This window comes from Staurois parvus, unplaced genomic scaffold (assembly GCF_062004578.1).
Source record: "Staurois parvus isolate SC_StPar_1 unplaced genomic scaffold, SC_StPar_1.0 ptg000165l, whole genome shotgun sequence".
NCBI lineage: Eukaryota > Metazoa > Chordata > Amphibia > Anura > Ranidae > Staurois > Staurois parvus.
Window position 1 is genome coordinate 14,724,197 of NW_028317961.1, and position 16,449 is coordinate 14,740,645.

Sequence of the window (16,449 nt, forward strand, 5' to 3'; positions counted from 1 at the left end):
AATTGCCTGCAGAGGTATTCTGAAAAAGGGGCAAATATTTTATCTCCACACTACATTCTAATGTGAATGAATTCAGTTCAAGCTAGAAGCATTTAAAATGAAACCCCTAGCAGCCCCTACTACATACTTACATAACAATTCCCTGGGTTTTGACTTAACCAAGTAAGTGTGTTTTGTGTGTAAAGTGGATGAGAAGAAGGTCAGTCCTCCACAAACTGAAAACAATTGTTTGCAGAACATGCCTGGATAATCACGGTTTACTCTTTCTTTTGTCCAAGATAAAAGAACCCAAAGCTTGATCATGAAGCCATTTCTACATATTAACCACAAAACTACATGATGAGAATACCCCAGCACACTGTAATTTTTAACTTGTATCTATAGTAAAAAGCTTTTTTATATTTAAATTATGGAACATTTAAAATTCCTGTAATTTGTATTGAGTCCTGTATAAATCTTCAAATTCTGTCCTGGAAACGCAATGGGGTTGATTTACTAAAACTGGAAAGTGCATAGTCTGGTGGAGGTCTGTACAGAAACCAATCAGCTTCCTAGTTTTCGTCAAAGCTTAATTGAATGAGCTGAGGTTGGAAGCGGATTGGCTGCCATGCACAGCTGTAACAGATTTTGCACTCTTCAGTTTTAGTAAATTAATCCCAGTATCTCTCAAAGTAAAGGAAAATATTTTTTTAGTTGTCTCCAAGACAGGTGTCTTGTAAGATGTTCCCTACACCTCTTGTTTCGGTGGTGACCTTTTAATTATGGATTTTCCATCACTATTTGTTCCAAAGTCAGTAATCATCAGGACAATAGAGAAAGTTATCTCCCCAATGAGACACAGACAGCAATAATTACCTGACAGAGGCTCTGATACTTCTCTACTATGTCATGCCATGATTTCTACACTTGTTTTTTATGTCCAGTAGCAAAATACAACAAACAGAGGGGAGCATTGGCTACTGGCCAGTTCTAATGGGACCTGTTCTTATATCCTCTATGTTGTCATTACGTGAAGCCGCTATCCCTTTACACAGGAACAGAAAGCTCGGGAGTAACAAGATGACATTATCAAGTAACACCATTGTGCCCAGGCTCTTTCTTGTGCTCCTGTATATGTCAGTGCTTTTTTTTTTGAAAAACATGAGGGAAACATGACTATTGTGATCAACAACCAAACAATTGATTGCTAAGGACATTAAATAATTTGTCTATTTTCACAAATTTGTAAGTTTGTTGTTGGTAAAATCATTTAATAAAATGTGAAAAGCTGTCAATTATGACCATGGTAATAATAATAACAGACTGGAAGTATTTTACATTTGTATAACTTATTTATATGAATACATGGAACTTATTTTAAGAAATCTAATTTATATGTAAAATTGTAGTATGCATTCTGGTTCCTGCTTTGAAAAACAAGACCCAAATTAAATCCTGGCATGGACCTCGGTTATTGTTCAAGATAAAAGGTGATGTTAACAAACTGCATTTATTTTTAATAATTGGAGCCATTTCTAGTGCTATGTATTTACTTCAAAGAGCAGCAAACAATTTCAATCAACATCAAATATGAAGAGATGTATTTATGTCTACAGGTGTGGCAGCTGGATGGAAAGTTTAGCCTACTGCAAGGTTTGCCGTAATGCAGACAGTCATATTCAAATGGGTGGTCTGAAAATCTTTGTTTTTTGTAGTACACAAAATCCCTACCTTCAAATAATTTGCTTTGCTTTTGTAGACACAAGATAACTGTCCATATGTCAAAAGAGCACATCCATGGCAAAACTATGCTGGCATCTTAGGACCACTATTGAACCTTATTTACCCTCTTATTTGGGGTTTCTCATGGGAAAACAGTCATTTGCTGAAAACCTCCATTTTTTCACAGTTTTTTTTCATGTGGCTTGATGCCTCCAACAGACGGTCAACCACAATGCAAGAATGTTAACAAAGACCTTCCAGGATGATGGCAAAACATATCTGTAACCAACTGTTTAATTTTTTTTTGCAGAAAAATCCTTTTGCTACACATGCAACATTTTACAAGTAGGAAACTTGATGTTCAGGTTTTGGTTTAAAGGCAGGTAGTAATTTGCAAGAACGGTCTGTCTATGGTCATGCTCCAAATTGATATCACTGTAATGCAGCTAAATGGAGAGCAGAATAATCATTGGGCAGGTTAGTCAATGCACCAAATATGGAAATGTGTGATTTATTTATTTTCATTACCTTCTAGAGTAAATCTAGAATACACCAAGCAAATTTTGGTCAGTCCTGATGAACCTGCCAAAATTCACTCAGTGGGTGTTGCCCCGAAGAGGGATTTGCCTATTCGTGTGGTTTAGTGTGGCTGGGGGAATCTGTCAGATTTCTTTCCTTCAGCCCACAGCCACAACTTACTGACTGCCTCCTAACTTATCAATTATTTTTCCTAATTGCTAAGAATTACAGGTATGGATATTTTCACATAGTTACATTGGTTCAGCTTGGACTGAGCAAACCTGCCAAAATTCACTCAGTGGGTGTTGCCCCGAAGAGAGATTTGCCTATCGGTGTGGTTTATATGGCTGGGGGAATCTGTCAGATTTCTTTCCTTAAGCCCACATCCACAACTTAACTGACTGCTACCTAACTTATAAATAATTTTTCCTAATTGCTAAGAATTCCAGGTATGGATATTTTTACATTGGTTCAGCTTGGACCATACACCATACCTGACTGATCCCGCTGGAAGCTGGAAATCACTGTAGTAGCCACCAGTAGTACTGTGATCTCCACTAGCTTCCAGGTCCCATGCCAAGTAGCTGTCCTGCTGTATTGTGTACACATGAGGTTGCATGCTCATCACGGACACAATCCAGACATTGCTTTGCATTTACTCATTGGAAATCACTTCCTTACCTCTTCACCTCATCCAATCAGAGAATGCTTTGCATTAATTAAGAAAATGCTGAACAATCCGTGAATGCTGCACGGTGCCCTTGCCAGGTGAAGCACCTCCTATGTTCAGTAAACAGTAGGACAACTGATCGGCACAGGACCTGGAAACTAGTGGAGATCAATGTAGTATCGGTGTTTACTACATTGGTTTGCAGCTACCAGAAGTTTCAGCCCTAGTTCACACCAGTGCGACAGTTTCAAATTGCATGACAAGTCGCACCCTATTGTTGGCAATGGAACCATTCAAATCGACGTGACTCCAACCTTGCAGGGCTGCACCAATGTGGAAAAAGGTTCCTGCACTATTTTTTGCAATTTCAGGTACGACTTGCATAGACTTCTGCACATGAAGTCACACAGATGCTGCTTTGAAATCATTCAAGTGATTTCAAAGTCAGATTCAGCATGAACCGACAGTAAACAACTTATGAAATATGCAAGCTGGACCTATGTGACTATGCACAATTATCCATACCTGGAATTGATCTTTAAGATGGACAAACACAAGTCGACATCCAGCTGATTCCTGATGAATCGTTCGAAATGTGTTCCTCGGCTGGCCCTTTTTAGCACCACCTGGCCACCTTTAGGCAGGCCATAGATGGGTCGAAAATCGGCTGAAAATTCGTGAATTTGACACATTTTTTTAATTGGTCATGTTGGAAAAAAAACAGCCGATTTTGTCGATCGTCCAATTTTCACGGCAATGATGGGCAAATCGGCCGATCTTTTTACCAATTAAAAAAAATGCGCATGAGCCGTGACCTGCAAGAAGAAGGAAAAGAAGAGAAGAAAAAGAAGAAGATGAAGACAAAGAAAAACATCTGTATCTATTTGTATCCATTTCGGATACAGATGTTTCTATTTGGATACAAATAGATACAATGTTGCAACCGCAATACTTTTAAATGTCAAAAATAATAGCGGAGTGTCCCTGCAGAGAGCTCCGCTATTATATTTGACATTAAAAGTATTGCGGTTGCAACATTGTATCTATTTGTATCTGAATAGAAACATCTGTATCCGAAATGGATACAAATACTGTAGATACAATGTTGCAACTTTGCTATACTTTTAAATGTCAAATATAATAGCGGAGCTTTCTGCAGGGACACCGCTATTATATTTGCCGGCCGTAGACGGGATGAAAACCAGCCGATTTTCTTCACCAATGGTGGTAACGTCGGCTGATTAAACGACCGATTTTTCCTTTTTTTTAAAAAAAAAAAACGGCCGGTTTTCACCTCGTCTATGGCCTGCCTTAGGCATGGACCCTGTTTTATGATTGTCAGAGGTTTTTTCAAAATGCCTTGATGAGAACTGCCTGTATCTTTCCATACCTACCACATGGATTCACACTTTCATTCTGAATCTATAATATTCCAGTGCAGTTTTGAATTTGATTAGTAGTTCCAAGTACAGTTTTAAAAGACATTTTTATAAAAACAGTGTATTCAAAGATTTGCTAGTCTATTTAAACACAGGAAAGCAAAGGATACACACATTATAATCAATTTATACTTAAACATCATTACAACATAAACTGTGAAGCTGTGGTCTTTCTGCTTCAGTGCATAAGCCTTCAGATATGATTACTTTAACAGTATCTGTGATAAAAGACAGCATGACAGAGGATATTTATGTTACAGGAGTGCACCAACTAGGCAGGTACATTACAAACTCTCCCCCAGATTGCAAAAATTGTGCAATAGGTTGTGTAAGATGAGCAGATGATATAAAACCGTACTCATTTCAGTGTAATTCATAACAAAGCTCCTCCGTACAAGGTTTCTATGCAACATTTTGTACAGCAATAAGTAATACCCATACAAAATGAGTAATCCCCATACAAAATAAACACAAGCATCTGACCACCATGCCTTTATTTCACCATTTTTTCAAAGGGAACCTGCTTACTCCAATGTGCCATTATAAATAATTACACACTTTTGTAAAACCATGCCTGTAGAAGAGTATTACTCAGCGGCACGCCTAGCCCAGATAGTCAATTCTGTGCAATGATTTACAGACGTCTAGGCTGATATGAGCTTGGACATTATTGCAGTGCAACAGGAAAGATGGGAGTGACTAGATGAGTGTGTTAGAAAAACTACACAAGAGATAACCTTAGAGCAAACAAACACAAAAAAACATGGGTTTCCTCTAAGTACAAGCTCATAACTTGCCTGTCTGAAGCCTTCTACACACGATGAGAAAATCGGATGAATGATTGTCCGTTTTTTTTTTTCATATCAAAACAAATAGGTAATTAGAGCTACAAAAATTCTCGTAAGACAGAATACAACTCCCGTGATGGTGTAACATATTGTATTGTATTGTAATGTATTGTTTCCTTTCCGAGCATGCGCGGTCTTGATCACTCAAATTTTTACAGATGAATACTGTACTGAATAAAACAAAAATTATTAGTTTTGTTATCTTATGAGAAAAATTTTCATGCTTGTTCGTTCTGATAATTTCGCATGAATTGTTGTGATTGGCTCTCGAAAGCTAATGATCAGATTATTGGACAATCTCTCCGAAAGCAGTATTTTTTGTCTTATTTTCTCATGTGTACTAGACTTATGGTAATGCAAGTATGAGCAAGAACCTCTTACCACCTCCAAAGAACAAAAATAAAAAGATCTCTTACTTCTATAATACCAAGTTTTAAATAAAAAGGGTACATCTTACACCTATTGTAACTTTAAAAAGTAAACAAAAATATTTACCTACACCTTTCCTTTTATTTATTTTTACTTTCAGTTCTAGTTGCTGCACACAAACACTTAAAGTGTCCTAGACATACAGTATATACAATTACTATGCAGCACTACTCCTATTAGGGCAGAATTATTTGCATTATTATGAGGAGACTCTCATAGCAATTTTATATACTGTACGAAGCAAAACACCACTCCATCTGAGCACCTCAAAGCAAACTCACCCTTCCATCCACATATCCATATTTTATTTTGCTGGGATTCTGGGAAGGCACCCCCTAGCATTTCTGGCAGTGGCCATCTTGAGTAAGTGTAAATGATTCATGTAGCATTTACTTCCTGGAATCCATCTTCCCTTAGTTCAGGGATGCATGCATGCTTAGCTGAGAAAACCCCTCCTCCCCTCTTGAAGACTCCTGGGATGTATGACATCATTTTTCTAGGCCAGTAACCAGGAATTAACTGAAGACAAGTAAAAAAAGTTTAAAACAAATAAATACAATATAATTTCCTGTCTATGTAGTCCCCATTCACACCAGTGTGACTTGTTGTGCGATTTGAAATTGCATGACAAGTCGTACCCTATTGTCCGCAATGGAAGTTTGAGTAGCATCGATTTTGAAAGTACTTCATGCACTACTTTTTGCAAGTTCAAGTGCGACTTGCATAGACCTCTGTGCAAGAAGTCGCACAGATGTCTTCCAAGTCGTACTTGAAGTCAGACTGGCATCCGACTTTGAAATCGTACGAATTCAAGTGAAGTTGACCGAAGACTTACTAATACTAGCAGCATATGGGTGAAAAATATATGTTTACTGAGAGAATGGAGTTCCACTATAACTTTAAAAAGTAGAGCTGAAAAATAGCCATGGCCTTTAATACCCGGTGACTTATTCATCTTTCTGCCCTTCCCAGTCATTTCCTGCCCCCTATCCAAACAGTGGATGCACAGTGACAATCATTAGGCAGGCTTTAGAATTAGGCTAGCCATATACACATCAACAGCATGGATGGAGGAATTTTCAGTGCTCACTATTTTATTCACATAAAATTGACACATTCGGCTGCCTGAATTCCTGATATGTTTCTGATAGGATGCAGTCACTGCTTAGCTGATAATTTTCCACCTAGGTTAGTCAATTTTGAAATCAACTTTTATCAAGCTGGATGGTGCTGACAGGGCCACCTATGGTTCAAATTTCATCTGATTCAACAGGAATTGGCCATATATCGGCCCATGTATGGCCATGTTTAAGCTAGCCACCAGAAATCATTTGTTCCACCATATTATTGTCACAACTACATAATATTAAGCTTTTTTTCACTTAATATCTGATATTTGTAAAGCAAAACAAACCTTATAGTATTTTTCATACCACCAATGCTGTAAAACACACCCGCTGTATATGATGAACACACTTATTTGAACCCTGCATTATGGCTCTACCCCTCATTTGTAAACACCCCTAACCAGAAAAATAATCACTGTACTACACGGCACAAGAATATTGCTATAGTTAGAGTTGTAACCAACCATGGAATGAATAGAGACCACATGGATGAAAACCACCACTTCAACCTTCATACAATCACAATCAAACATGAGTGCAATTTAACCATAAAGCTTTGCAGGGGGTAAATATAGTGTGTAAATTACACTTACCTCCATGGCAACCATTGCTAAATAGGCTGCTATAAAAATGTCATGTTAAAGCGGATCTTCATCTAAAAGGGGAAGTCACGTTTTTCTTCCCCACCCCCATCATATTTGGAATGTCTTTTTTTTTTGGGGGGGGCAGGTACCTGATTTTGACATATACCACTGCCACACCGACAGCCAGCAGCCCACAGTTAAGATGCTGGCGCCAGGGACCCAAAGTCCAGCAAAGAGCAGGGATGGGTGAGGACATCCCTGCATCCTAGGACAGGTAAGTGTGTGTTTTTTTTACAGTATTTGTAGCTGCTGACTTTTACATTTTTGTTTACCAGGTGAAGAACTGCTTTAAGGGCATCAAGTGGAAGAATGAAGGCAGCAGAAGAACATAGACAGGGCCACAATTTTTGGAGCAACATATCTAGCAAACGACACCAGGGAATATAACTAGCAAACAATATTATGCAGCCTAGCATAACTTACATCTTATACTTACTCCTTCAAAACTTTATAATGAACCTTTCTAAAGTTGGTCCATGCTAGTTTGAAGATACTTTCAATTGGCCCCTGTAATGTAATGAATGATTTAAGAACATAATCTGTAGAAAAAAGTATTCCCTTGGATGAGAATATCAGAAATGTTTTTCATACAGCTAATACACAGTGTTCCAAAGGAAATTAAGAACATATGCGTGTAGGTTACGCCCAGGAAGGATTATACATTATAGGACTTGTAGTAGCTGCAAACAGTTATGCTACAGTAATAAATAAATTAATTGTGATATATAGTTCTACATTTTGTTTCTATAAGTACAGAAAAAGACAGGACCAATTTCTCCATAATCCAGAAACAAAGGCTAAAGGTAAGGAGGTAATTTAAAGCAGCACTTGCCATTGTTATACAGATGTATTATTCTTCCATGTCATCCAAAGGATTACAGAATGCTGCCCCTTCTCACAAACTTCCAAACAAGTTTCCCACGGAATGCAACATCCTACACTCTCAATATAGCTATTACCCTTCTACCCCTATGACCCCCCATGGCATAGAAACACCTTTGACCTTTCACACCAGCACCAGTGAGATCACATCAACGGCCTGGAGACCTCTAAACTGTGCTAGAGATGTACCCAACATACTCAGAAGTGCTCTCCATGCAAACGTCAATAAAAAGAACACAAAGAAGTCTATTCCCATCATTCTGACAGTGGGAAATCTTCAGTGTTTTGAGCTACCTAATTATTGGCTCATGACACATATGGAAAGAAGACACTGGGGCAGCACAGTGGCTAAATGGTTAGCACTTCCACCTGGCAGTACTAGGGTCGTTGGTTCGAATCCCAACCCTGGCACCACCTGCCTGGAGTTTGTATGTTCTCCCTGTGCCTGCGTGGGTTTTCTCCGGGTACTCTGGTTTCCTCCCACACTCCAAAGACATGCTGGTAGGTTAATTGGATCCTGTCTAAATTGGCCCAAATATGTGTATGTATGAATGTAAGTTAGGGACCTTAGATTGTACACCCCTTGAGGGTTAGAGAATGATGTGAATGTACAATATATATGTGTAGAGCTGCGTAAATTGACGGCACTATATAAGTACCTGAAATTAATAAATAAAGAAATATATACACATACACACAGTGGTACCTCGGTTTACAAATTTAATGCGTTCTCCGCTATGTTTCGTATTGCGACACATTCGTAAACCGAAAATGCGGTTTCCCATAGGAATGCATTGAAAACCAATTAATCCATTAGGTCAGAAAAAAGTAAAAAAAAAAAGTATTTTATCTATTCAAATCTCTTTATAAAATGCACTTTAAAGGCATAAATACTGTACAGGGACATGATAAAAAAATTTCCAGGATCCAAAACTCGATGTAAAAACACCTCCACACTCGACCCACAGACTTCATGCATGGGGGCAGAGCTATAAACTTCCCAGGTGCAATGCATCCTGGGGAAACTTGCTTTGTATTGTGAAATTTGCTTTCTATACATGTAATCAGTTGTATAGACGTTAATCCTGCTAAAGAAAAAAATATAAATGCACATATTTTTTAGCGGCAAAAAAAGTTGCATTTAATATTTTTTGTTGAAGGTGAATGTATCCTTTAAACTACACCCGATTTTGGTTTTCTTTCTAAAATACTCGTGGTGAAAGTTACAATTTTGTGTCTAGACCAATCGACTAAGAGTTCTACTGTACCCATCAATCTTCACCAGCCTTTCAAGGTGAGTGAGCTGGAAAGACTTTTTGAACTTGTCTTTAGATACTTGCCAACACTTCAAAGCCACATATTCAATGAAATTCAAGTCAGCGAAGCAAAGCATATAAGAGTTCACCATGAGTGGTTTTGGATAGTTCAGTGATTCCATATTTAGCAAACTACATTGTATTTAAATAAATTGAAGGTCATTGTTTGCCAGCTTTTAGGCTTTGCCAAAATGGTTCACGGTGTATTATTTTATTAATGAAATGCTTAAAAGTCCATTTCATTTTGCTGAAAAGTCTACAGTTCACCCTTTCTAGGTGCAGCTAGTTTAATTATACTCCCAGTATAGTAACTGAAATACTACGGCAGATGACACAAGCCTGCCAAATACCACATATGTACAATATTGGGAAACTAGTTTTAGGAGGTATACACAGATGGAAACAGAAGCAAACAGAAAAAGAGTGTACAGTATAAATAAAGTAGAATCTCTCATTATGCAATTTGTAAAGGGATGTCCAGGTCTGAGATTTAACAGGAACATCAAATGATAAACGGCACAAGGCTTTGTTTATACAGATGGCGACAGCCAACAAGAGAAAGCTGTCACAATGCTTAGTGCTGCACCTAGAACTGACATGTATGTGTGACTGTTTTCTCATCCCGTCATAGATATTTATTCTGCCACCCAGTGTAGCTCTAAACTGACCAAAGATTTAAGGCTGCATTCACATTTGAGCTAAGTATCATTGGTCATTTTGACTTTTTCTGTATGTTTTGTTGGTATTTTTATATTTTAACCAATAGAAAGCTATTTACTGGTACCTTTTTCACAGGCTTTTTTGAGTTTAGGCAAGGACACAGGGGCCCCGTGATCCCCTATTGCCCGGGGGCCCCATGAGTTGTCAGTCCGCCCCTGCTAACAGTTGATCAACTGATCAGCCTGCCTGTCAGATTTTACTATTATAGCCGCAAGGAATAATCACTGTGTTCTCCATGCGCTTATTCCTAGCAACTATAATAGCCACTAGCAGAAATCACTGTGTTCTCCCGGAGGGGATGGCTCCCCAATGATTCTGTGAGGGATTCCCCCATTAACACAATCAGTTTTGTTGGCTTAAGGCAAGCCATGGATGATTCAATTTTCTTTTCTGCAACCAGGGGTTGCTGAAAAATGTCAGTGTTGATGAGGGAATCCTTCCCTCAGAGGAATTGTGTTCTGCCGGCATGGAGCCAGCAGTAATCACATGTACAAAAAAAATCCGACAGACTGGTTGTACCCAAATTGATCAACTGACCGATCAACTTGGGTACAATTAACCTTCCCATAGACGGATCAAATCTGGGCCTGTCCCTGCTGAACCAACCAAGATTCAATCCATCTATCACCAGCTTAATGTCAGCATCAGGGCCAGTGGCTGCTCGCTGTACATAGTAGTTATATTACGCAACAATTTCTGTAATGAACTTTCACATCATCCCATCACCATCCCATGTCTACTGCATCTAAACTCCGGACACTGAAAAGCGCACTGTAACAGTCATTTAAAAGCATGGTTATTTAATTTTCTCCTCCAGCATGGTCTCAGCAGATGTTGAATCTTGTTTTATTTTCAGTACTACAACTGTAAAAATAGTAAGTCAGCTGTCATTATGAGGTTAAGGCGTGTTTTATGTTTGCTTTTATATTTACTCTGGGTGCACTTTATCTAGCCATCAGTTCTTTGTTTGCATAGCAACATTAAGCACAGACAAAACAATTTGTTGTTTAGCTTGGATAAGCAAACGTTTGACTGTAATTGGGGATCCTAATGCGAAACACTATTGCAGAGATTTTGTGCTCACCTCAACATTATTTTCCAGCTTCTTATTAAAGTATATCTTGTTGTCTCCCAAGCCCCACTCTATAGAACCCATGGTTTTCATACAATGCACTGATGACGGCCAAAAAGCAAGAAACAGTTGTACGCAGTTTGCAAAAATTACACTGTAATATTAGGATATATTTGCACTATACCAGCAGTTCTGGATGTGCATCTGGCAGATATTAAAGGAATTTGCATGACTCTGCCCACTGTCCTGAAATGACAAATAATCCTCTAATTTACGGAATAAAACGTGAATACCTTCTGCTGTAAACCTGGCCATAACTATGTAGTTTTCTTTTTCTTTTTTGTCATTCAGCCTCCATCCACACAAATGGGGGACACTGTATTGTGACAGTGCTGTCAGAGTACACTGACTGGCTGCAACCACTGATCAATAAAAGTTTCCAAACTTGTCTATTCTACAGAAGTCGATCTAACAATCAACTTCTGTCGAATAGGTATGCCCATACGCTGATGCAGCTGAATTTCAATCTGTCGGTTCAGCTAGGTTCATATCTCTGCGGGTGATTGCCACTGCAGGGCTGCACCTGTTCCCACAGCCGCAACCACCCGCATGGAAAAATGCAGGAGATGTGTACGGGTGCATTAATCCTAATGGCACACCGCACACACTGGAAATTGCTCCCACACTGGGAACTGCACTGCACTTGCAGTTCCAGTGCAGACTGAGACTCCAAAAATGGTGCATAAGTGTATAAACAACACAGATCTCTCCCCTGTCAGCTCCTGCACACTTTGTATAGCTCTGCATAGCAGAGCCATACAAAGCAGTGTGCTTACAGTGAAACACAGCACACAGCCTCATAGTAAAACAGCACACAGTTAACCCTTTAATCGCCCCTCATGTTAACCCCTTCCTGCCTAGTGCCATTAGTACAGTGTCAGTGCTTTTTATTAGCACTGATCACTGTACTGGTGTCACTGGGGATGTCAGTGACACCAAGTCAGTTCCCCCCAGTGTCAGTATGCCTGCCACAGTCCTGCTATAAGTCGCTGATCACCGCCTTTACTAGCAAAAAAATAAAAAATTCCAGTATACATATACCACCATTTGTAAACGCTATAACTTTCATGTAAACCAATTAATTTACACGTATTGGGATTTTTTTTAGCAAAGACATGTAGCAGAATGCATTTTGGCCTATATTTATGACGAAATTTGTTTCTTTTTCAAATTTTTTTACTGGACATGTTTAATACCAAAAAGTCAAAAATATTGCGGACCTTTTTGTTTATAGTGCAAAAAATAAAAAAAGCATATCAAAAATAATCAAATACCACCAAAATACAGCTCTATTTGTGGGAAAAAAAGAACCTAAATTTCATTTGGGTGCAGCGTTTCATGACCACGTAATTGTCAGTTAAAGTAACGAAGCGCAGTATCACAAAAAACAGCCTGGCGAGGAAGGGGGGTAAATCCTCTGGAGGGCAAGTGGTTGAACAGTTAAGCGCAGTTTCTCAGCAACAAAATTTGATTAACTGCTTGAAAAAAAATGACCAAATATCGAAAAAAAACTACTTTGCCATTAGAAGACATGGTCACCATTGGGTAGGAGATACAGAAATGACTTTTTGTATACAAATTTTCACAAAATGTCTTCAATATTATTCCCCAGACATCTGAAGAAGCAAAAGTCCATAAACAAAGGTATGAAATGGCCTATCTTGCTATAGCTTTACTGCAGGACATAGTTGGGTTTAAAGGAGCCAGGGTCAATATTTACCTCTCAGGGCTTTTACATTCTTCCGAATATAACTGCCCCTGAATACATACAACTTTAGTTTGACATCGCAGAAAAAGGTACAGAACAGAGAGGTTATGTCTTTTTACTATACAAGGTACTTTGTTCTTGTATGCAACAGGTTCCTACTATTTACATACGTACAAGTGGAAGAAGAATCCCTTAGGCCATTTCAAATAAGAACATGTTTGGGGTCTAATTATTGTTATTTTCACACAAGATTCACTGATTTTTCTAATGGAATCTTATGTGAAAGTTGTGTGATAACTAGATTCGTTAATGTGTAAGAACATCTGCAAGTGATGCTGCAATGTGCTGCGCAAATAAAAAGCAATCTCCAGGAGTGACTTCACTGAAGCTATACTTTTCCTTGTAACAAATTACTACATGGTAACAATAATGATCACTCCATACACAATTGATGTGATCCGATGTTCTAAGTGAAGCATTATCTCATACATTTGAAAGAAATCCTCATACAAAAAAAGTCATATTCACACAAAAACACACACACACTTTTTTTTACTTTACCTTTTCTGCTGCGCCTCTGACACCCCAAAATTTCAGACTTATCCTCAGCCTTTTTACTGCTTATGGAAAGGTCTTCATCACTTTTAAATATCTTCTTGGTTTTTCGAGACAAGGAAGAGAAGTTGATCCAACTCACAGGTCGAGAGAAAGGACCATGAGAGTTTCTCTTGATCCTAAAGCTTCCAGAATTGGACTCCTTTCTCATTTTGTCTAATAGTTGGTTGACACTTAGAAATTATACTGATATTCTTAACCATCAAGTGATCATTGTCTTCCTAAGAAACATATGATGAGTCAAAATCATGTGAAAACCTAAACACTACTGTCTGTAGCAGTATACCAAGAATCATCTCAAGTCTTGTCACACTAGCAATCTTCAATAGCAAGGAGCAGACTAACAATCCGAGTTGTGTTATACATCCAAACAACTTCAGCAAAAATGTTGATTTATCAATGGTCTCCACCAGCCTCTCAAAATGTAAAAAGCATATAAATCCATCATGCTGAGATGATAAGTCTTGAAAATGTTCAGTGGTGGAATCAATGTATATTGCGACTCATAGATTGTGAAAGGTGAGCAGTGATTTGGCGTCTCCAGTTTACAAGAAACACTTCGGGCAGGTAGACATAGTGTACACTATAAATATAGCCTGAGCTGCTGGAGCTGATAGCACCGTGCTTCCTCTAGTGTGTCCTCTAGTGTGAAGTGAGCTGAGTGATCTCCCCACTGGGACTGTCAGTACATGGAGCAGGACACTCCCTGTTTAGTCCCAAAGCACAACACTAACAGCAGCCTGTGTCTTTCAAAATACACTGCACATGCAAGATCACAAGCCTGGCACCAACACTTTTACATGCCTGCAGAGTGTTTAAAAAGCAACATTTGATCAGCATTCTTGTTACATTAGTCACCCTAGTGTCAAAATGTATACTAAAGGCCATCATTCACTTATATCCTACTGCTAATATTACTCTCTCAGTAAGCCTAGATGGTGGCAAATGATTTGAAAGTGTGAGTGGCCAGAAATATCTTAATCCTTGTAAGCAATACATCTAATTTCAGTGTTACTAGAACAATTAGGAAAGTATCAGTCCATTCATGTCGTGTATCTGGCCTTATCGTTACACACAGATTTGACATTTTGCTAGAAAATCTTTATGCACATAGCCGTCAATCTTTTCAATTTCGGTAGAGAAAAGGAAATAGGCATTTTTCTGTATGTGCAGTTATATCAGAGAGGGGATTACAGCAAGTGTAGATGTATATGATGTCATTGGGACAGGTACACATCGTATCATCATCCTTTCCAGCATGACTTCAGCAAACTCAACAGGGGGGATCATTTTTAACCACGATGCAAAGCATAGTGACCATTACATGTGTATAACCCCATCCAGGGCTCTTCTGTTGTCAAAAATGTGATTCTGCTCCTGTACTACAGGTCACGGGAAAAAATGAGCATGCAAACCTGCAAAAAAGCCCCTAAATCTCCATGCTGTTCTCACACTAGGCTGGCCATAGACAAATTGAAAATCAAATTTAAATTCTTGGTTGTTTCTTTGCATCATCAGTGTGCCAGCTGCGACATGCGATTTTAATGTCACAATCAAAATTGCCTGATCCAACATGCTGGATTTTGTTTCAAAATACGAAACAAATGATAGCACAATTGTGTGAGCCATTTCCCTTTTTTCAATCCACAGAGCATTCAGTTTTCGACTTTTCTATGGCCTGCCTTTTTAGGCCTCACACACACTGGATGCTTTGGCCATCTCACCTAGACGCTTTTCCTTCTGGCAGTGGCATTTTGGCAAAAAAAGCAACTGATACTTGTAAATGTGTGTAACACATTTAGGTGCGTCAATCCCTTGGGCTGTAATTCATTTTATTGGTCAGAATAATAGTTTATTCTGTCCACTAAAATTAATTAACGCTCGAGCGCTAAACACACCTAGCGTTTTTTTCTGCCTCCAAAAACCCGTCTCGAAACCCCTCTAAATGCCTATGTGTGTATGGACACATAGGCTAACATGTAGGGCTATTTAGAGGCACAAAAAAGAAATATAAACACTAGATGTCCCAAAGAACAGCATTAAAAACGCCCAGTGTGCATGATGCCTTAATGGTGTGAGGAGTTTATGCTTTTAATGTTTTGCTCTTTACAATGCCTAGTTTTATTTTTCAGCTAAGGGCATAGATGTGTATCTAGTCAGAAATATGAAAAAAATCTTTATTAAAACTGATATTACTGGTTCTTTCAACACCAGAGCTTTGGTAAACCTGGGATTGTACCACACCATCTATAAAGGTGGTACATGGTATGCCTGGCTACAAGCAGGACTCCCTACACAACAATACAATAAGGTTCATTTCCATACTGCAGTAATAACCGGCATAACAAATGCTGGTCACCTGTAATTAAAGGCTTTTCTTTTAACGTGATAATCACTCCATATGCTGTACATACAATAGCTTGCTTTATTGATCTATATTGCTATCCAAAACAATTTTTATAGCTTTAGAGTAGGAAAGTGTTAGAAGCTTTTCTACTCCTATTAGATCTCTATTGCTGTCTGTGTTCCTACTGGGAAGATTCATCCTATCTGTCTTGGTGACCACTGACAATGGGACAAAAAGTAAAGGGAAATCTAAATCTGTTACAGTTGTCATTAGGACTGCATGTGAGGGCAAATCTTCAAATGGGGACACGTTTCAGTGACAGCTCTGTAAGTGGTTATTTCTGCCCACTTTA

At 38.6% G+C, this 16,449-nt stretch overlaps 1 protein-coding gene across 6 annotated transcripts in view; it reads right to left on the bottom strand.

The window, feature by feature from the left end:
* The window catches only part of NHSL1 (NHS like 1), a 264,179-nt gene that overhangs the window by 122,448 nt on the left and 125,282 nt on the right, over positions 1–16,449 (bottom strand). The window contains exon 1 of one of the 6 annotated variants that reach the window (XM_089676243.1): positions 13,697–14,366. The exons of 4 other annotated variants lie outside the window; for them this stretch is intronic. In XM_089676243.1, the coding sequence (XP_089532369.1) occupies positions 13,697–13,901 (205 nt within the window). In that variant the 5' untranslated portion in view covers positions 13,902–14,366. Of the gene's footprint in view, positions 1–13,696; positions 14,367–16,449 lie in introns of those variants that run through there. One more of the 6 variants, XM_089676247.1, reaches the window with a different exon arrangement.